Below are 21894 nucleotides of genomic sequence, written 5' to 3' on the forward strand. Positions count from 1 at the left end.
ACTTTGCACAGCTAGTATTTTAGGGTAACTCATAGGAACTTTAGCGGCCTAAGCTTTCCTCTTTAAGTGTGTTGCCCCCCCCCCCCCCCTTGCTAAAACAAAGACCCGTCTCTTTATTCGGCGGGACTCTTCAATTTTGCATCAGCGTTGTGCTAGCGCTGAACATTTGGGAGCCGGGGGGGGTGCTTGTCGAGAGCATGAATAAAATAATTCCTGGGGTAGAGGTGATGCAGCATCCTTGCCTTGCCACATTTAGATCTTAAAAAGGAAGGGAACAGGAACAGAGAGAGAGAGAGAGAGAGAGAGAGTGATGAGGAAGGAGGCACGCAAAGATAGCTGTGAGGGAAGAGAGAGGATTTAGAGTGGGCAGAGAGATAAAGACACGCTATACTTTGTTGTGTGCCAGTGCCACGTGCCCAAAAAAAATAGCTCACAACGCGCTGCGTTGTGGCACTTTGTGATCATGTAGATCACTGGCTCTCAAACATCATGTCAAGGACCCCCAAATTGGTATGTATTCGGCCACAGACCGCCACTTGAAAAGATGTTTTGCCCATAAGAGATTTGTCAAAATCTTTCGAGAATGGACGATGCAACGTGTTGTGAGCTTGTACAGTCAGTACATCACCTATTTTCGGATGGCCGAAAAACCTAAATGGGACTTAAGTGTTTAAGCTGTTCCTCATTTTGCTGGGGACCCGCTGGAACCCCCCTCAAGGACCCCTGGGGGTCCCCGGCCCCACTTTGAGAACCAGTGTGGTATAACCTGTGATCACAGCGCGAGCTTGTGTGCTCTTTGAGCATGTAGATCTGCTATTTTCGTCTATAAATCGGGCTCTAGAAGATGAGGACAGTGCTACTGCAACTGCGGCTCATCTGGCTTCAGTATTACAAGTCATAATATCCTTTTCACCATCCCGCATTCTGCCAGTGGTGTAAAGTAACCAAGTACATTTACTGAAGTACTGTACTTAAGTACAATTTTGAGGTATTTTTTACTTTACCGCAGTATTTCCAATGTTCAGTACTTTTCTTCAACGCCACAATTATTTGAAAACTTTTGTTACTTTAGATGTAGATTATTATTACAAAACATTCATTAACCACTTCAGCCCTATATACATTTCTGCCATAGGGGTTTAAGTGGTTAATGGGGCCAGTGTAATTGGAAATGGTTTCGTGTTCGCAAGAGATTATCACATAAAAATAAAAAACAAATATAGCTGCAAGCAGCGATAATACGGGGCCAGGAGAGAGAAATGATAATTCCTTTAACAGGTCAGTTCATGAAAGTCCTTGCGGTCTTGTTTCCAATGAGGGCCTGTGAGCAATTAGGGGTTAAGAGTCTTGCTTGTGTCGATGACAAATTTCATCGACACATTTGCTGACCTGGCCTGGAATCGTACCTGGGGCAACCAGAGCCTCTGGCTCCCTAGGCGGGCTAACCACTCAGCTATGGCCGCCCTTGAGAGAGAGAGAGAGAGAGAGAGAGAGAGAGAGAGAGAGAGAGAGAGAGAGAGAGAGAGAGAGAGAGAGAGAGAGAGAGAGAGAGAGAGAGAGAGAGAGAGAGAGAGAGAGAGAGAGAGAGAGAGAGAGAGAGAGAGAGAGAGAGAGAGAGAGAGAGAGAGAGAGAGAGAGAGATGGAAACGGAATAGATTGAAGAGACAGAGAGAGAGACATGGAAACGGAATAGATTGAAGAGAAAGACATGGAAACGGAATAGATTGAAGAGAAAGACATGGAAACGGAATAGATTGAAGAGAGAGAGAGAGCGCCATGGAAACGGAATAGATTGAGTCATGTTTTTTGCAATTCAACTTAATGAGTGTGCATCAGTGAGGCTTGAACCAGCAACCTTGCGGTCGTGAGGCACTCTTAGGTAGCTGCAACACTATAGTGCTATAGCTTTGTCCAGGCTGATGTTGTCTGTTGAGATCACCAACTCTTGCCTTCTGTCATGACCCAAGCCCCTGTTTCACTAACACTAAGATCACTCCTTCACAAACCATTTACCAATTAAGAAATTGTACATCTCCTCAGAAGCAAAACTAGTGAAAGTAGCCGATCTACAAGCTCACAAACCATTAAAAGTTGTCAGATTGTACATCGGCTATTTTCACAATGACGTATGTTATACATTGAAAAAACATACTCTCATTGCTATCTGAAAAGTTGTGAGATTGTAGATCAGCTGTATGTAAAAAACCCTCAATTAAGTATTTCATGTTATCTTTAACAATTGCAGATGTATTCATTGATAGTCATGTTGTGTGAAATGCAACTTAGATGAAGTCTGCACCAAGTGAGGCTTGAACTGGTGACCTTCAGGTTGTGGGGCACACATTTAAGCGAGAAGCCACCAACAGACAAGAACCTGTGAAAAAGGAGATCACACAGATGATACAGTTTCACGCAAATAGCTGAAAAATTCCTGGGTTTAAGTGTTTTTCAAACTGCTCAAGATTGCGGACAACCTAAGGGCGGTGCTTACTGGTCAACGTGATAGATGTGTTCCTCATTAGTCAAGGCACATGTGTAAGCAGGTCTAATGGCTGTCGGCCAAACGAGGCATGACTTTTGCCTGTTTAAAGTTTCAATTTTCAAAAAATTGCTATAGCGCCCCCGTTTGACCAATTGGAGTAAGATTGGTTTCAGTGATATTTGGAATGGCCCTTTACATTTCTGCAAAGTTTCAAAGAATGGTAAGTCTGCATGTATGTGTTAGGGGCAGATGAATAATTGTCATAAAACTGCAATATTCATTGGCTCATTAAAGCTTCATTTTTTCACTTATGGAAAATATTTTGCAAACGTTTTTCAGCATAGGTCCAAAGTTCATGTGTAAAAAGTTTCGTGCAGATTACTCAAAAATCCCAGGAGGAGATAGGTTTTAACTGTTTTTCATATAATTCAAAATGGTGGGAGATCTAAAGGTCAGAGGACAAAAGTCAGAGTGTGAAAGTTGTTCAGCATGAGGAGACGCATGTGTGCATCGAAGTTTCATGGCTGTAGGTGAAACAGGGCATGAGTTGTACCTGTTCAAAGTTGGCATTTTTCAATTGAGTGCTATAGCGCCACCTTTTGACGAAAGATTGTGAGAATTATTTCTTGATCGTTTTTCATGACCATCTATCATATGGCCGAGTTTCATAAAAAGCGACTGCACGGTTCAGCCAGAACTGCCAAAAGTGGCAGAAGAAGAAACGGAATAATCTGAATAACAAAACGGGTCCATGCTGGAAGCCTGGCCCCGTAAATAGCAGATGTACAAGCTCACTATCAGCTTGCAAATGTGGCAGATGAAAAGGTTTTCTTTTTCTGAAATAGCACCCCCCTCTGGTTGTGACCCGTTGCCGTGTGTGTGTGTTTGTATGTGTTGATGTTCCAGTTGAACTCTCCGATGAACTCGGTCAGCAGCACGGAGGACATCAAGCCCCCGCTGGGCCTCAACGGCGTGATGAAGGTGCCCCCCCAGCCGTGCGGGACGCCCCTGTCGCTCACCAAACACATCTGTGCCATCTGTGGCGACCGCTCCTCAGGTGAGTGACCGCGCCGCGCGCACACACAGAGTACCCCGCCGATAGGCTCTATGCACAGCAGCCATATTATCACTTCCTTCACAGGTGTTACCAATGATACTAATGAAGGCTCTGTTCCATTTAGTTTAGTTTAGTTTAATTTCCACGACCCCCATAACTCTGAGAGTGTACAAATGGAACCAAATGGACCCGTAAGGGTCCATTTGGTTCCATTTACTACACTCTCAGAGTTACACACCCATAAGGGGGCATTTGGAAACCCATGAAGACTTGAATTCATGGATATTTTTTAGTTTTTGTCGCATTCCTAAGCCAATACTTTGATGACCAGCGGACCGGTAGGAGACACAAAGGAGACTCTTTCTGTCTCCTACCGGAAGCGCAGCGTCATCAAATAATTGGGTGAACTATCTCTTTAATGTGCAGCAAGCGGAAAGCTGTGTCCAAGATTGAGAATGAACGGGGAACAAAACTACTGTACCTGGAACTCAGAGCGGAAATACGGACAGACGATCACAAATAAATAAATGAATGATGTAGTGAAGGCCTATAATGTACAAAGCCCAGCATCTGTCGGGAGCCTTCGCAGCAAAACTGTGCTCACCGCTACTGTGTTACTGTTCCAAAATCAAACTGAACACGCTCAAAGCATGCATTCTAATGGGATTCATACTGAGGCGGAGATTTTGCAATCTTTACAAGCGCTTTACCCTTGATACAGATACGGTACTGGAAAATATGTACCTGAACGACTGGAAGAACAGCCGCCGAGGGACATTTTGTGCACATTAATACGTAGAAATAAAGACACGGACGCGATTGTATCCACAATGGTTGAAGCACACGCTCACACAGTCATATATATATATACACTAGTAGTCTCTCTCGAGTCAAACTGTTGGCTCGCACAATATTCAAATGCTTCCACCCAGACAGTCTGTGCTGTACATTGGAAGCACTGAAAAAATGCAAAGAAAATTAAGCGGACGTCCCCCGTTACCCCACTTCCATTTCGCTTTGGCAGTCACCTAAATAAGTGCTACTGGGAACCAAATTAGTCGAGCTCTTATGTAGCGTGCTGCTTAGCAGAAATAGAAAAAAAAGGTTTTAAAGATATATTTTAAACACCATTTTTCTGAGGCACAGTTACAGAACGTAGCGTTCGAAGATTGTGTTGGAGTTGACTGGCTTGAGGTGATACAGTAGAACATATCTCTGCTCTCCGGCAGAAACCAGCTAACTCCAAAATGTGCCATTTTTCAGGAAATTACAAAAACAAAACAAAAAGTGGAGTCAGGAGGTCTTGTTCGTCGTTGATAAGAACAGCTGAATGGACCTCCAAGCTCACAATGAGGTTGGAGGTTAAAAGAGGGTGGAGCCTGGAGTTTGCAAAACCAGCTAACTCCACCCCCCTTTTGGTGGACTTAGCTGGTTGGTTAGCATTAAGTTTGAGGATCCAATGGAGTTAGCTGGTTTTGTCAGAAGCGCTTTTTAATACTTTTCATTGGTTCAGTATTTTTTTAATCAACACACAGATGTCAAGGGTGTTCAATAGCACTGATTTATGGAAACAAATGCAAAAGCCGTAAAATCCTGAGTGTTCATTTTAACTCCAGAGAGCGTATGAGAGATACCTGATGAAGGGCGTGGTCACACCAAAACATGGTTGCCCGCTGTTAAACAGTCTCTGCTTGATGAAGGTCCAGAGGGACTGAAATGTCAGTGTTTGAATACACTTGATGCTGCCGAGCAATAGCTGTGAGCAGAGCAGATTGCATCTGAGCTAAGTGGATGTGTGAATATTTCCTTAACTTCACTAAAATAACCAAAATGCAGCATGAAAAAGTGCACGTGTCAGTTCCAATGTAAGGACATGCAACCCTATTAACACATCAACCGCCAAGAACGTAGTCCTACGGTCCGTTAAATCCAACTGTTAAGCGCCGAGACCGTAGTGCTACGGTCCGGGTGCTTTTTCCTTTTTTTCCGATTTTCTTTTTTTTTTTTCAATTTTCTAGGGGGACCATTTTCAGTGTAACACCACCGGAAGTCAACCGGAAGTGCGATCCCGTTTTTTGTTTCCCGTCGGCCTCAATTCTAAGGCGCACACAAAAACCCTTGTAAAACCTGTGTAGTTTTTTCTCCTCGCATTTCCCATGTTAACATAAACGGTCAGAACTCAAACATGGCGGCTCCGTTTGACACGTGGTCTGGACTAATAGACGCAGGGACATGTGCACGTTGTTTACAAACAGTCCATCGCGCATTCTAACGGATTTTAACGGGGCCTATGGCGACGTGAAAAAAAAACAACAACAATAAAACCTTGGCACTGGTGAGTACATTATGAGATTAGCCCTTGGCGGTGGATGTGTTAAGACATGCTCAGAATAGGGATGCTAGGGTGCATGGACTCTTATATCTTAGCTTGATTTGCCTGCATTGTCTATTTCACGGACAGAGAAAGAAAAAAGTCTCCAGTGGTTTGTGTATGTATTAAATCCAACTAATGGAGGAGGTGAAACACACAGCCCTTTCATACTGTATGCGCATGCCTTTTCTCTGCATGTTCTGGACCTTTTTCCATTCAGCGGTCAGAGTGTGAGTCGAAACTACATTATACAGTAAAAGCAGTTAACTACATCATAGTAAATCATCCCTGGCAACATGGCCGTGCGAGAGACCTTGAAACTTCCCTGTAAAAAAAAGTTGTCTTTCAGTCTATGCGAATTATTGGATCAAGCATGCATAACTTGCCAGCTGTTAATGTAACAATTGGCAAAAATATCTGCAGATTATACCGATGCCAAAATAAGGCACTTGTTTTTTCAAGATCCAGGGCATTAGGAGACATTTATGAGCAATAACTAGCCTCCTTTAGGACAGCCATATTAATTATGCGTGACTCTTGAACGTTTACCAGCCAGAAATGCCTTACCTTGGAGCAATATACTCTTGCAGATAAATTGCCTCCATGACAAAAACACTGACAGGGTAAGTTGGTCCCGTTTGTATTTCTGTCACTCTTACTGGGGGTGTAATTGTTGATTATGTGGGGGTAAAAAAAACACACACCTGCCAACTCCACAGGAAATGTTTGTCTCACATGGTTACTTATCTTTGCTGTCTCCACATTTAAACTTTAGTTTTCCTAAATTAATGACGTACTTTGTCGCACAAGAATGTCGTGCAAAAGTAGTGAAAATAGCTGATCAATGCATCGCGATTTGCACCATGACGCATTGTGAGCTTATAGATCTGCTATTTATGCTATTTATGAAACATTTGTGAAAGTGTTTAAGTCTGTCTGTGGGTGTGATAAATATTTAACCAATGAAACGTTTTTTGTTTTTTTTTAATCGCTTACTAAAGACTAAATAATAACTACATTGGATCCATTGGAACACAGGTTTTTTTTTTCCATTCCCTTCAAAGAAACTGTTTTGGACATACAGTATACGGTTTCCACCACGACAGCTACAACCTTCCGCACATCTTTACACCGTTAACAAATACCACTCTAAAATGTACTATTATTCACTGTATTACTAAGCAAGAGGCAGCTGGTTGTCATGCCAACACTGTAACCAATCAAATTGTTTGCAATATTTATTATCTTCTTTTCACTGCTCATGTACATGGGCACTATTCAGACAAAGAGGTTCCATTCATTCTACTATTGCATCAAATCCCATAACAGTTCTCAAGGATTTTCTTTTGTTTCTTACTGGGTATTTCAGTGCTGACTATCGCCACTGTGCCTTGAATTTTAGAATCGCCATTGTACCAGTGTTCACGGCAAAGATTGACGATGCTGCGGCCAATGCACTTATCTGCAATTTGCAGCCAGAGCAACCAGATAATAAGCTCTAATACCTACTATTTTGGTCGGTGCATTTGATTGTCATTTATTATTTCATTAATGCTCCATTTTCCATTGCCTGCGTCCGTTTTGTCTGTTGTTGTTTTTTTTTACATGATCTACTTTTATGTGCATTGTGGTGCAGTGTATTGCATTTTAACGTATAAAAATGACAACTACAATAAATGACCATCTCAGGGGCCTTGTGGTTAGAGAGTCCACTCTGAGACACGGGGGGGGTTCAGTCCTCGGCCGAGTCATGCCACAGACAAAAAAATGGTACCCAGTGCCTCCCTGCTTGACCCTTTAAAAACAGTGACCCTATGGTGTAAGTTAGTGGTTCTCAACCTTTTCAGGCCGCGGGACCCCCAAAATAATCATATTTGAAGTGTCTGGGGCCCCCCCCCTCCACCCTGACAAGCTCTTGGAGTTGAGCCGTTACATTGTGTTGTCTCGTGTTCCACAGATACTACTTTTGACGCAGTTAATTGTCATTTTAGAGGTGTTAAAAGGGTCTTAAAAGTATTTTAATTGTCACTTTATAAATGTGCAGATACCCTGTTTACTTTTGTACTGTATTTTGGTTTGTTTACTGTTGAGTGAGAAAACAATGTTGCACATTAAGCTAATCATCTGGGGACCCCCCCCAAAAAAATATATTATTATAAGTATATAGAAATTATAAATAAATTAAAATAAATTAAATGATTTGGGGGTCCCCTTGAGAACCACTGGTGTAAGTGATGAGCGCCCATCTCCTCTCCGTCTCTCTATCCTCCAGGTAAACACTACGGGGTTTACAGCTGCGAGGGCTGCAAGGGATTCTTCAAGAGAACGGTACGGAAGGACCTGACCTACACCTGCCGCGACAGCAAGGACTGTATGATCGACAAACGCCAGAGGAACCGGTGCCAGTACTGCCGGTACCAGAAGTGTCTGGCCATGGGCATGAAGAGAGAAGGTACAGCACATGCCGTTGAGGATAGAGTACCATTTAAACACACCCGCACAGACTTCTGAGTTACAACCACTTAAACCCTAATACTTAAAGGAATAGTTCACCCCCAATTTCTTTTTCTTTTTCTGTCGATTAGTCACTCCATGGAGACTTGAATTCATGGATATTTATTTGTTTTTGTCGCATTCCTAAGCCAATAATTTGATGACCAGCGGACCGGTAGGCAGCGGTTCCGGTAGGAGACACAAAGGAGACTCTCTGAGCCTCCTACCGGAAACCGCTGCCCGTCATCAAATTATTGGCTTAGGAATGCGACAAAAACAAAAAAAACATCCATGAATTCAAGTCTCCATGGGGTGACTAATCGATAAAAAAAAAACGAACTATCCCTTTAAATTCACCGGATTCTCAAGGGCTCTATATGAGGCCCCTTGGCAGTTTTTTTGCTCTACACTAAATATCTTTGGCCAAAAAGTGCATATTTCCGTCTATTATCGCCCCCCAGATTAGGGATGCTATAGGGTTCAAGTGGTTTTGATGTAACTCTCACACACATGAAGGCACACACACACACACACACACACACACACACACACACACACACACACACACACACACACACACACACACACACTGTACAATGTTAGCGAGGTCATACACGTGCCCTCTCTCATCCCCCACAGCTGCTTAATTGCCTCCTAATGAAAGGCCCTGTTGCAGCACTGGACAGCGATCTATCAGAACCACACTGCATTAAGCCATTCATACTTTGGCTATTCAAAAATAGCAGATATACAAGCTCATAGCGCGGCACCGAGTGCCGCGCTATGAGCTTGTATATCTGCTATTTTTGAAAAAGTCGCGAACATCTGTCTTTATACATATATATCTTTTTTAAAGCCAACATTTGTTACTCAAATCTTTGCTTCTAGAGGTTCCCTGGAACAAAATATCACACATTTTCAAAAGTAGCATATCTACAAGCTCATAGTCTTGAGCTTGTAGATCTGCTATTTTTTTTATAGCCAAAGAAATCTAAAAATGACAGAGATGCGTTCCCTCTGTCATGTGATATTTAACTTGGGTTAAATATCATTCACCGTTCATTTACCGGCGAGGTTACCTGTGGTTCCGGCTGTTGTGCCTGAGGTTGGATAACTGAAGCAACGACGAATGCTGGAGACCAAATGGACCACATTCATATACAGATGTGCCATTTCAAAACTTCACATGTCCTGCCATCGCCAAGACAGTAAATTTTCAGGGGATTCCCAGGGCAATAAGAGGGACAAAGAAGGGCATTTAAAATGCTGAATTATTTTGATGATCACTGCTTTTATGATGCTAATTAATTTGAGCAACTGGTCAAGGACCTCTTCAAATCACCTTTCACCTCATAATGAGTCTGACACCTTCTTCAACACACATTCTTTTGTTCTCATGTATATGGATGTCTGTTGAAGGGAAAAAACGGGGGTGTGTAGTGACAACTTCTGTTCAGGGGCAAAACAGTGCCTTTTTAAGGGCAGAACAGGGAGGAAAAAATTCATTTTCAGGGCACTTTCAGGGAAAGAACAGTAACGTGTGAAGTTTTGAAGTGGCACATCTGTAGCTGCCTTCCTCCAAAGCGCTTCACAATGTATTTCACAGTCACACGTTCACACACCGATGGCAGAGGAAACCGCGCAAAGGCCACCGACCGGCTCGCCCGGGAGCAGTTAGGGGTTTCTTTGCTCGAGGACACTTCGACGACGAAGGAAGTGCCCAGAGGAGCCGGCCGGGGATCGAACCCGGGAACCTTTGCATTCCACGATGGCCCGCTCCACCTACCTGAGCCACTGCCGCGGTGCCACCCCCTTGGTTGTGTTTGCTGATATGATATGATATGATGTGACCAAAATGACCAAAAATGCCACAAAGAAATCTTGCAGATAAGGGCTTTTGAGAGTGTCTGGAGCCAGCTTTAGTTTCACTGACGTTTTCCCATGTCCTCTCCACCAGTGGTGTAAAAAAGTACTACATGTTTTTTACTTAAGTGAAAGTTTCAATGCTGCAATGTAGAAATACTTTGCTTGAGTAAAAGTACAGATGTATTGGTATCAAAATATACAGTACTTAAAGTGCAAAATTAAAAGTGCTCATTATGCAGAATGTCCCATTTCACAAGTTTTCAAATGTATAAAATGTGTAAAAAAAAACTTCTGAAAATAACAGATGAGCTTGTAGATCGGCTAGTAGTAGAGTAACTGCTAACTAAAGTTTTCAAATAATTGTACTGTAAAAGTACAATATTTGCCTCTGAGATGCAGTGGAGTAGAGGTAAAAGTACAGAAAATTGGAAATACTCTGGTAAAGTAAAAGTACACTCAAGTACAATACTGTACTTGAGTAAATGTACTTAGTTACTTTACACCACTGCTCTCCACTCTCCTCTCACTTCTTTCTCCCTGAAGAGGGATTTACCAGTATGTAGGGTAGGGCTTAGTGCAATAAGAATGCCTTTTATGAACCATAGCATCCCTATTGTGAGGCGAACATTCCGTGAAAATATCTACAAGGTCACACAATGCATTACTTTGCTTGCAGATCTGCTATTTCGTAGTGTAGAGGGAAGAGAGGGGGGGGGGGGGGGGCTACCGGCCTAGTATAAACCCCCGGGGGACTCCGGTAGAATATAAAGTATTTCAAAAACGATCAAACAAAAATATTGATATCGATACGGGCCTTATTGATACGATACATCACCGGCCCCTGTGTGTGTGTGTGTGTGTGTGTGTGTGTGTGTGTGTGTGTGTGTGTGTGTGTGTGCGCGTCCGCGCACACACTCTTTGTCAGTCCCAGAACAAACTAAAGGAAAGAACACTTGGATGGATAGGTAGATTCTTTAGTTGCTTTCCCGGACCCAATTTGTCTTGACCTCAACTTGGCCCCCCCACCCCCCCACCCCGCCCCACCCAACAGCCACCCCCCTTCCCCCCCATCCCCCCCACTCGCTCTTATTTCTATCATTGTTGGGGCTTGGTACTCTGTTCAAGGATATTATCATTTACTGCTTTTTTTTCACCTCGCTCCGCGCTGCGTAAAAAAAAGCTTCCCCCCGCGTACCCCCAGGGCTGGAGCTAGAAGAACAAGGCAGCGGTAGAGCCCAAAAGGCTAAGCGAATCCGCAGAAAAACAGGATTAAATGAATTTATGCTCTCCCAGTCGGGGGAGGGAGGGAGGGGGGGATAAAGCTAACATGATTTCAGCCCTCCTCACCTCTCGCTGACTCCAACACAAGTATTCTACCCTTGGGCTGACCTCTACCGCCAGACAGCAGTTCCTTTTAACCCTTTAAGACCTTAGGCCGCTTCTAAAACAAATCTAAATCCTAACAGTTTTTTTTGAAAAAAACATAAAAAATATTTTTTCACGATTTTTCAAAAATAGCAGATCTACAAGCTCGTAGCGCGGCACTCGGTGCCGCGCTACGAGCTTGTATATCTGCTATTTTTGAATAGCCCAAAGAAATCTTAAAATGAGACGCAGATGCGTCCCCGGTCTTAATGGGCTAAAGTGGGGCCCCTTTTCTCTCTCTCTCTCTCTCTCTCTCTCTCTCTCTCTCTCTCTCTCTCTCTCTCTCTCTCTTGTTCTCCCTCCCCCCCCCCTTTCCTAGAAGAACCCCAACCACCACACCACTGCAGGCCCCATTTTCAGCTCCCCGTTTCTGTGATTCAGGACGTGGGATAGAAACAGGAGAAGGGAATAGCAAGAGAATATCATCTGGAAAGCTGTGCGCGCGTGTGTGTGTGTGTGTGTGTGTGTGTGTGTGTGTGTGTGTGTGTGTGTGTGTGTGTGTGTGCGTGTGTGCGTGTGTGTGTGTGTGTGAGAATGCGTGTGTGCATGTTAAAGCATGTAGACTGTGCACACATGAAGATATAATGTATGTATGTATGTATGTATGTGTGTATGTATGTACAGTATGTATGTACGTACACACACACACACACACACACACACACACACACACACACACACACACACACACGCGCACACACACAGTATATGTGTATTTTATATGCTTTAATATTCTTTTCTCTCATAAAGAACAATATGCTCTATGTTCTTTTGAAAACTACAACCACAGTAAAGTTTTATTAATCGCTGTGTGGAAGACAAACACATAAAAAAGCCACAGGTTTTTTTTGTGGTTTCTAGAAGTAGGCCTGCAGCCTTTTGAAAAGACAACATACTGTACCCATAGACACATGTGAACCGATGCATGCACGCGCGCGAGCGCGCACACACACACACACACACACACACACACACACACACACACACACACACACACACACAACACACACACACACACACACACACACACACAGAAGTGTGCATCTTTCTCAACCTCTCTTGAGGGTGGTGGAGGTGCGGTTTCTGTTGCCTTGGTCGAAGTGAGTCTCCATGTCTGCTCAGCAGCACACAAACCACTTCCTGTGTCTACTCTGCCAGACCAATCGGATGACAGAGAGAGAGAGAGAGAGAGAGAGAAAAAAACACAAGGCTTTGCTTCAAGTAGACATTTATTTACACTACATCGAAAGAAGAAGAAGCAGCAGAAAAAAACAACTATTAGACAAAGTCTCCATTGATGTCTCTGCATGCTCTTTGAAAGCCATTCTGTCACCGCCAGTATCTGACGACTAGTCAACGCTGCAAATGAGGAGTGACAGTCCATACGTTATTTATACGTCGATAAGTGATTTGTGTACAAAAGGGAGCTGGCTGTTTGTCATTGCATTGCACATGAAAAACACATCTCTTTGATAAGGAGGCTGAGGGGAAGTCCTTGAACTGTTGCACATTGCTGTGTTTGTGCATAATGTGGGTTTAAGGTCCCTCAATGTATTCCATCCCCGCTGCCAAAGCAATTATTGATGATTCTGCCCGGGATATGTTTACTGGCATAATGCTTAGTGGGTTGTGCACTATTTGTACACTTGAGATACACACCGAGGCAGGCAGTTGTACTGCACACATACATTTTATTTGTCAATTATCCACTTAAGCACTATAACTTGAGCTTGTAGATCTGCTATTGGCGCTATTTCTTTCAGTAAAAAAAAGGCAAGGTTTTGACACATTTTCCCCAAAATATGGACACCAGGGTTAATGTGGTCAACATTCCATTTCAATTAAATTGTTAAATTTGTGATCTAATCAAGCATATCAAGAAGTATCAGATATTTGTTCAGTCTGACCAGAAGCAGTGATAAAGCATATCACCTGTGATATAAATTAACCCATTTAGACCTGGAACGCATCTGTGTCACTTTTGGATTTGAGCTAAAAAGCATCATTCTACACTTTGGCTATTCAAAAATAGCAGATATACAAGCTCATAGCGCGGCACCGAGTGCCGCGCTACGAGCTTGTAGATCTGCTATTTTGAAAAATCATGAAAATATGTGCAAATCTTTGAATATATATTGTTTTAAAGTGAACATTTTTAACTCAAATCTTTGCATCTGGGGGTCCCTGGAACAAAAAATGTTGAGATGGGGGTCGGCGGTCAAACACATTTTGGGGGTCCTTGACATGAAAAAGTTTGAGCACCACTGATATAGAAACATACGTTTTTTTCAGAATACTGTTAGGATTTAGAAGACATTTGTAGAATCAGCCTCAGGTCTTAATGGGTTAATGACAGGGTTAATGTGGCAGCGGTGGCCTAGTGGTTAGAGGGGCGGCCTTGATACCGGAAGGTCCCTAGTTCGATTCCCCAATTCATCACATCAATCATGAATCACCGCTGAATAGCCCTTGAGCAAGGCTTCCATGCAGGGTCCGGCTGGAAACAAGCTTCGTGCTTAGTCCGACACCCTGGGTAAACAACAAACTTTGCTTTGCTTTACCAGAGGGGAGTCATATCAAAAGCAGAGGCGTGGATCCCCCCCCCCCCCCCCCCCCCCTCCCATCCTCCTCAGCATAAATCTAACCCTGCGTAAGAAGATATGAATTCACTGCAAGTGCACGTCCACGAGGGGCGCACTCAAATGCGCGCACGAGGAGACACCCGATTCTACTGTGTAGAAGCAATTGGCCACTTAAAGCGGCACTACGTATCTTTTTCTTTATGAATAAAATGCAATTTTGCCCAATCTGTATGATAGAGATATGTTAACCTATTGAATCCGGGAGTGCATGTCTGGCATTTTAGATTTGGTTGGCTATTTCTTTTTTAAATCGTGATTTTTTTTCCCTTCAAATCGTTGATTATATATGTTTTAAAGCGAACATTTGTAGAAGCAAATGTTCGCAAAAGATTTAACTTACAAATGTTCGCTTTAAAAATATATACTCAAAGATTTGCACAACTTTTCACGATTTTTCAAAAAATAGCAGATCTACAAGCTCATAGCACCCGGTGCATAGCGCTATGAACTTGTATATCTGCTATTTTTGAATAGCCAAAGAAATCTAAAATGACAGAGATGTGAAATACAATATAACTTATACAATTGGGGTGGTTGTATTTTGTCTCTCTGCTCTTCTATTGAGACATTCTCTATTAGCCCAATGGTAAAAAAAATGTTTTAAAAAATCAGCACTTGCACAGGAAACCGGGTTCAAATCCGGGGTAGAAGAGGAATGTTATACATAGTGCAGCTTTAAGCCCAATGCGTCATTGTATTATGAATAGCAAAAAATAGCCAATCTGCAAGCTCACAACACATCAGGATGCAACACATTGTGAGCTTGTAGATCTGCTATTTAAAAAAAAAAAGAAATCTATGAAAAGTTTTTAATTTATTTTGCCTATAATCGCATGCCCCCAAAAATACCGACGCCTGGTTGAAAGCAGTGGTGGAAAGTAACTAAGTACATTTACTTGAGTACAATTTTGAGGTATTTGTTCTATGATTATTTCTACTCCACTACATCTCAGAGGCAAATATTGTACTTTTACTCTACTACAATTATTTGACAACTTCAGTTACTTTTCAGATAGAAATGATGATAATTATGAAACATAACACTTTAGCCGTATTTTATACACAGCCTATTTGAAAATAGCCGATTTACAAGCTCACAACGCGTCGCGGAGCGACGCGTTGTGAGCTTGTAAATCTGCTATCACCTGCAAACATTCTAGTACTTTTACTTTTGGTACTGTAAGTATATTTTGATGCCAATGCTTTTGTACTTTTACTCAAGTAACATCTTGAACACAGGCCTTTTACTAGTTGTAACAGAGTATGTTTATATTGTGGTATTGCTACTTTTACTGATTTGAGCTAAAAAAGCATTATTTAACACTTTAGCTATTCAAAAATAGCAGATCTACAAGCTCATAGCGCGGCACCGAGTGCCGCGCTATGAGCTTGTAGATCTGCTATTTTTGAGAAATCGTGAAAATGTGTGCAAATCTTGGAATATATATTATTTTAAAGCGAACATTTTTAACTCAAATCTTTGCTTCTGGGGTATTTTGATGCCAATACTTTTGTACTTTTACTCAAGTAACACCTTGAAGACAGGCCTTTTACTAGTTGTAACAGAGTATTTTTTATATTGTGGTATTGCTACTTTTACTCAAGTCAAACATCTTGAGCACTTCTTCCACCACTGGTTGAAAGTGTCTTAGGAAACACATGGTAGCTGATGGTATATAATATATGCATATATATGCAGCAGTAGTGACCGGAACCAGTTTTATTACACGCAGCCGTTCAGGAGGAGCGCCAGCGAGCCAAGGACAGGAATGACAACGAGGTGGAGTCCACCAGCAGTGCCAACGAGGACATGCCCGTGGAGAAGATCCTAGAGGCCGAGCAGGCCGTGGAGCCCAAGACGGAGACCTACATCGAGACCAACCTCGGCGCGCCATCCAATTCGGTGAGTTGAGAGACTTTGTTATTGTACGACGATGTGTGTGTGTGTGTGTGTGTGTGTGTGTGTGTGTGTGTGTGTGTGTGTGTGTGTGTGTGTTTTTTTTTGAAAGGATCTACACCAGTGGTTTTCAACCTTTTTTTCCGTCAAGGACCCCCAAATTGACACATATTCGCCCAGGGACCCCCATTTGAAAAGATATGCCAGGGACTCAACCATTTAGATTACTTGGGGGTCCCAATCTACACAGTAATATCATCATCAGTGTTCATTTAACTCTGAGAGTGTACAAATGGAACCAAATGGACCCGTTAGGGTCCATTTGGTTCCATTTGTACACTCTCAGAGTTACAAACATATAAGGGTCCATTTGGTTCCTAATTATTAATTTGGCTGGGGACCCCTGGAACCCCCTCAAGGACCACTGGTGGTCCCCAGACCACTGGTTGAAAACCACTGATCTACACACCATGAATTTAAAAAATATATATTTAATATTTAATATCATATATTGTTTATGTCCCTCAAACGTTTGTCAAAAGGTTTGAGCCTAAATCAAGCCTCAGATATACTCATTACAACTAACTTCTCTCTGGCTTATAAAACGCTTTCACCTGCAATTCCACATTGTCCTGTTTTGGACGTGGTGCTATTGAGGCAGATTGTATGCATGTTATCTCCTGGTTCTGAGTGGAAAAAGTTAAAAAAAAGAAGAAAAATGACGTCACTTTCGGGCTAAATCAGAATGGCTTGTTTTGAGACCAATTTACATAAAACCCCAGATATGCTGTGAAAACCTGAGTGCTAAAACTGGGGTATTTGTTGGGATAGAAGAGAGGTAGGGGAGACCAAAACACACAAAAAAGAAGGAAAAGTAAAAATTCATCGTGTAGTCCCTTTAAATATATTGAAAATGGGTGAAGTCGTTCTTTAATCTCCGCCGTACCACAGTGTCGCGAAAATAGCCGACCTACAAGCGGACAACGCGTTGCGGTCGCGACACGTAGGTCGGCTATTTTCATTTTTTTGAAAAATCGTGAAAATGTTTGCAAATCTTAGAATATATACTGTATATTCTTTCAAAGCGAACATTTTCAACTCAAATCTTTGGTTCTGGGGGTCCCTGGAACAAAATGTTGTGAGATGGGGGTACGCGGCCAAATACATATCATTTCGGGGGTCCTTGACAATTATGAAAAAGTGTGAGAACCACTGATATAGAAACATACGTTTTTTTTAGAAAAATGTTGGGATTTCATTTAGAAGATATTTGTAGAATCGGCTTCAGGTCTTAATGGGTTAAACGTGGCGAGGGCGGGGGGCAGCTTTGATGTGAGCTGGGAGAGAGCTCCATAGGGAGGGGGCTGCGACTGAAGAAAGCCCTGTCACCCCAGGTCCGTCGCTTTGTCTTGGGGGACCACCAGGAGGTTGGCATCACCGGACCCCTGAGGGAGCGGGAGGGGGCGTGGCGTTTGAGGAGGTCAGAGAGGTAGCGGGGAGCTTGGTTGTCCCACAGTGGTGGGAAAAGTACTCACTTTTACTGAAGGGTGTACTTTTTCACTTAAGTACAATGCGCATTGCGAGCGCGTAGATGAATGTAGGGTTGAAGTGGTTAATGTATGTTTTGTAATAATAATAACAATCCTCAAAGTAACTAGTAACTAAAGTGTTCAAAGAATTGTAGTGGAGTAAAAGCACGATTTGCCTCTGAGATGTAGTGGAATAGAAGTAAAAGTACTGAAAATTGGAAATACTCAAGTAAAGTAAAAAAAAATACCTCAAAATTGTACTTAAGTACAGTATTTGAGTACATGTACTTAGTTACTTTACACCACTGCCTGCTGGTAAACCTGCAATTTGGGCAAATTTATATTGAATTCATTCAAATTTCATATGGGTCCTCCTACTCCATTGAAACCGATTGGCGTGGTTCCATGATTGGGGGACCTGGCTTTCTCTGCTCTCCCCATACAGACAGTATGGGTCACACTGTCTGTGTCAGTGTGTGCGGGACCTTTTCCTTTTTTTCGCGCTGGTTACTCTCTCTCTCCTAACACACCTGTCCTTGTGAGTAGCTGACCAAAATGACCGTTTATATTAGCTCATTGAGTGCCAGAACTTTTTTATTTTTTTTAACGTTTTGTTTATTTGTTTTTGTTCTTTTACACACTCCTAGGTAGTACAATTGAGTTCCATAATTGCCAGATTTTTAAAAATATTATTTTGTCCCAGTGCCAGAGTTTTTTTTCACAGAAAACAAAAAATGCTTAGGAAGCGAGATACAGCCTTTTTCAGTTCTAAGTTAAACAAGGAGTGGATGGAGCTGCACATCTTCAGATGATGATATCTTGGGTTCTGAACATGTTTTTTCAAAAAAAAAAATGTATTTATGCTAATTTTTCAAAAACACGTGAAACACGTTAATGGCACCCAGCGCCATAGCGGTAAAAACACGTGAAACACGTTAATGGCACTCAGTGAGTTAGGAGAAGAGCAAATAGTGGCATCAGTAGCATCAGAGTCGACCTACGCAGCCGCAGTGCCAGTTTGCGCTGTCAGTCAGTGGTTTAACTTCCCTTCTGAAATACGCCACGCACACACAAATCGCAGGTGAAAACCACATGCAGTAGTACACATAGTAAAATACATTCAGACCCCCTTCTACATAAATCCATGTCACTTTTTGATTTGAGCTAAAAAAGCATTATTTTACACTTTGGCTATTCAAAAATAGCAGATATACAAGCTCATAGCGCGGCACCGAGTGCCGCGCTATGAGCTTGTAGATCTGCTATTTTTGAAAAATCGAGAAAATGTGTGCAAATTAATGTGTTTATATTCTTTTAAAGCGAACATTTTAAACTAAAATCTTTGCTTCTGGGGGTCCCTGGAACAAAATATTTTGAGATGGGGGGTCGGCCAAAAACATCATTTTGGGGGTCGTTTTTCAGAAACCTGTTGGGATTTAGAAGACATTTGTAGAATCGGCTTCATGTCTTAATGGGTTTAAACACTATTAGTCAGCATAGTGGTAAGAAACAAGAAGAGAAAGGGAAGTGACATATATGGCCCCCATGTCATGGAGTTTAGCTTGGTGCGTTTGTGGTCTCACATACAGTACAAGCCGTCCAGAGAGCCGTTAAAATGTTCATAACTCGGCGTGCCATGTGCTGTATTGAAAGTTCTGCCACCATTTTGTGGTAAGTGTGGTAACTTTGCACAATCTTCCTGTGTGTAGGCTAACGTGGGTAGGGTAATGAGTTCACAGACAGTCTTGATTTGACTTGACTCTTCTCTCTCTACCGCTACTGTATGAGTGTACAAATTGTACCAAATGGACCCGTGACATTTAATGAACATTGAGGATTTTCTTGTGCCATAATCACCCTTGCTGTATGTCCCCACGGTCCAAACAGAATAATATAGACCAGTGGTTCTCAAAGTGCGGTCCGGCCGTCCGGGGACCCCCAGTGGTCCTTGTGGGGGTTTCCAGGGGGTCCCCAGCTATCAAAATCAGTTTAATAACGTTAACCCTATTTGATACTTCGGCTATTCGACAATAGACGATCTACAAGACAACATTAACCCATTAAGACCTGGAACGCATCTGTGTCATTTTTTGATTTGAGCTAAAAAGCATTATTTTACGCTTTGGCTATTCAAAAATAGCAGATCTACAAGCTCATAGCGCGGCACCGAGTGCCACGCTACGAGCTTGTAGATCTGCTATTTTTGCAAAATCTTGAAAAGGTGTGCAAATCTTTGAACATTCTTTTCAAGCGAACATTTTTAACTCAAATCTTTGCTTCTGGGGGTCCCTGGGACAAAAATATTTTCAGATGGGGGTCGGCGGGCCAAATACATATAATTTTGGAGGTCCTCGACATCAAAAAGTTTGAGCACCACTGATCTAGAAACGTATGTTTTTCAGAATACTGTTAGGATTTAGAAGACATTTGTAGAATCAGCTTCAGGTCTTAATGGGGTTAATAATAGTAATTCATCATTTTGAAAAAATTTAACAACACACATCTTATCTTATGGGGGTCCCTGGCCCAAAATGTTTGAGAACCAATGATAGATAGACTAACGTGAAGTGTACATTCCTCTAAATGGGTCTTTGACAAGAACCTACCAGCCATGAGCTGTGTATTAAAAGGAGAAATGAGGTCTGTTGTCTCCGTTTACTCATTCGTTAGCTGCTACAGTAGGTGTTTCTCAAGTGCAGTGGCTAAGTATATTTACTGAAGTACTGCACTTAAGTACAATGTTACTGGTACTTTTACTTGAGTATTTCCATTTCTCGATACAATAATTGCTATTTATCATGGGGTGCTATTTATCACAGGGAATATTCATAATTGTACAGTAACAAGAAATATTAAGAATGTATAAGTTTCCACATGATAATACACACTTTATACTTCTACTCCACTACATCTTAGAGGCAAATATAATATTGTAATAATATTATTATAATAATATTGTACTTTTTATTCCACTACATTTGACAGCTTTAGTTACTAGTTACTTTTTCCACTTCTTATTGTGAATGAATCAAATTATTGATCAAAAATCGTTTTGAAAATAAGTGATTAATGATCAATAATTATACTCCTATAACATGATACATGTGATTCTGAAATTCCTATTCTGCATAATGAGTACTTTCACTTTTGCCACTTTAATGTATTTTAATGCAGGACTACTAAAGTGTTCTTACACAGGTGGTATTGATACTTTTACTTAAGCAAAAAATCAGAGTACTTCTTCCACCACTGCTGAAGTGGCAGTCTAGTGCTGACAGGTAGGAACCTGCCCCTGCTGGCAGGGACTGAGATGGACATATCAGTTCTAGCTCAAGCCTTTATTGTTTCCCCCAAACGGGAAATATTAGGTTGAAAAGACAACACGCCTCATTACAAGCTCATTACAAGCTCACAAAAAAAGTCATACTGTATGTATTCAACAAACAACAAGTCATCCAGCTCAGTGGACAGTGGTGGAAAAAGTGCTCACATTTTAAAGTATCAATACTGCAAAGTAGAAATACTTTGTTACAAGTAAAAGTAAGTTAAAGTACCAAAAGTAGAACGTAGGCTACTCATCACGCAGAATGTCCCATTTCACACGTTCAAAATGCATAAACATCATTTGAAAATAGCAGATCTATTTTCAAATAGCCAAAGTTTAAATAGGGTTATTTTTTTTGTAATGATAATTAAAATCTACAAAGTTAGTAACTAAAAGGTTTCAAATAATTGTAGTGGAGTAAAATAACAACATTTGACTCTTAGATGTACTGGAGTAGAAGTAAAAGTACTGAAAATTGGAAAATACTCCAGTAAAGTAAAAAAAAAATCCTCAAAATTGTACTTCAGTACAGTACTTGAGTAAATTGACTTAGTTACTTTACACCACAGACCACAACTACAGTACCAACACCTCCCCATATAAGGCTACATGTCTTTTCCCTAGGATGGCAGTCGGACAGGAGAGCTCATTTCGGTTCACTTTTTTTGACAACAAGGCAGGCTGACGCTGTCAGCGAGGCACGTGAGAAGTGCCCGGTGGAGCCGGTATGGCGAGCGAGCGAGTGCCCACGCCGAGCAGGCAGGCAGGCAGGCAGGCAAGGCTCACTGTCGGCGCGCGCCTGCTTTC

The 21894-nt window shown here is 42.0% G+C and overlaps 1 protein-coding gene across 1 annotated transcript in view; it reads left to right on the forward strand.

The window, feature by feature from the left end:
- Positions 1 to 21894, forward strand: part of rxraa (retinoid X receptor, alpha a) — a 196422-nt gene that overhangs the window by 154072 nt on the left and 20456 nt on the right. Inside the window, 3 exon segments of the mRNA XM_084047058.1 lie at positions 3389 to 3539; positions 8183 to 8362; positions 16070 to 16239. Coding sequence (XP_083903184.1) covers positions 3389 to 3539; positions 8183 to 8362; positions 16070 to 16239 — 501 coding nt within the window.

The sequence above is a fragment of the Gymnoscopelus microlampas genome, assembly GCF_963454915.1.
Source record: "Gymnoscopelus microlampas genome assembly, chromosome: 21".
Taxonomy (NCBI): domain Eukaryota; kingdom Metazoa; phylum Chordata; class Actinopteri; order Myctophiformes; family Myctophidae; genus Gymnoscopelus; species Gymnoscopelus microlampas.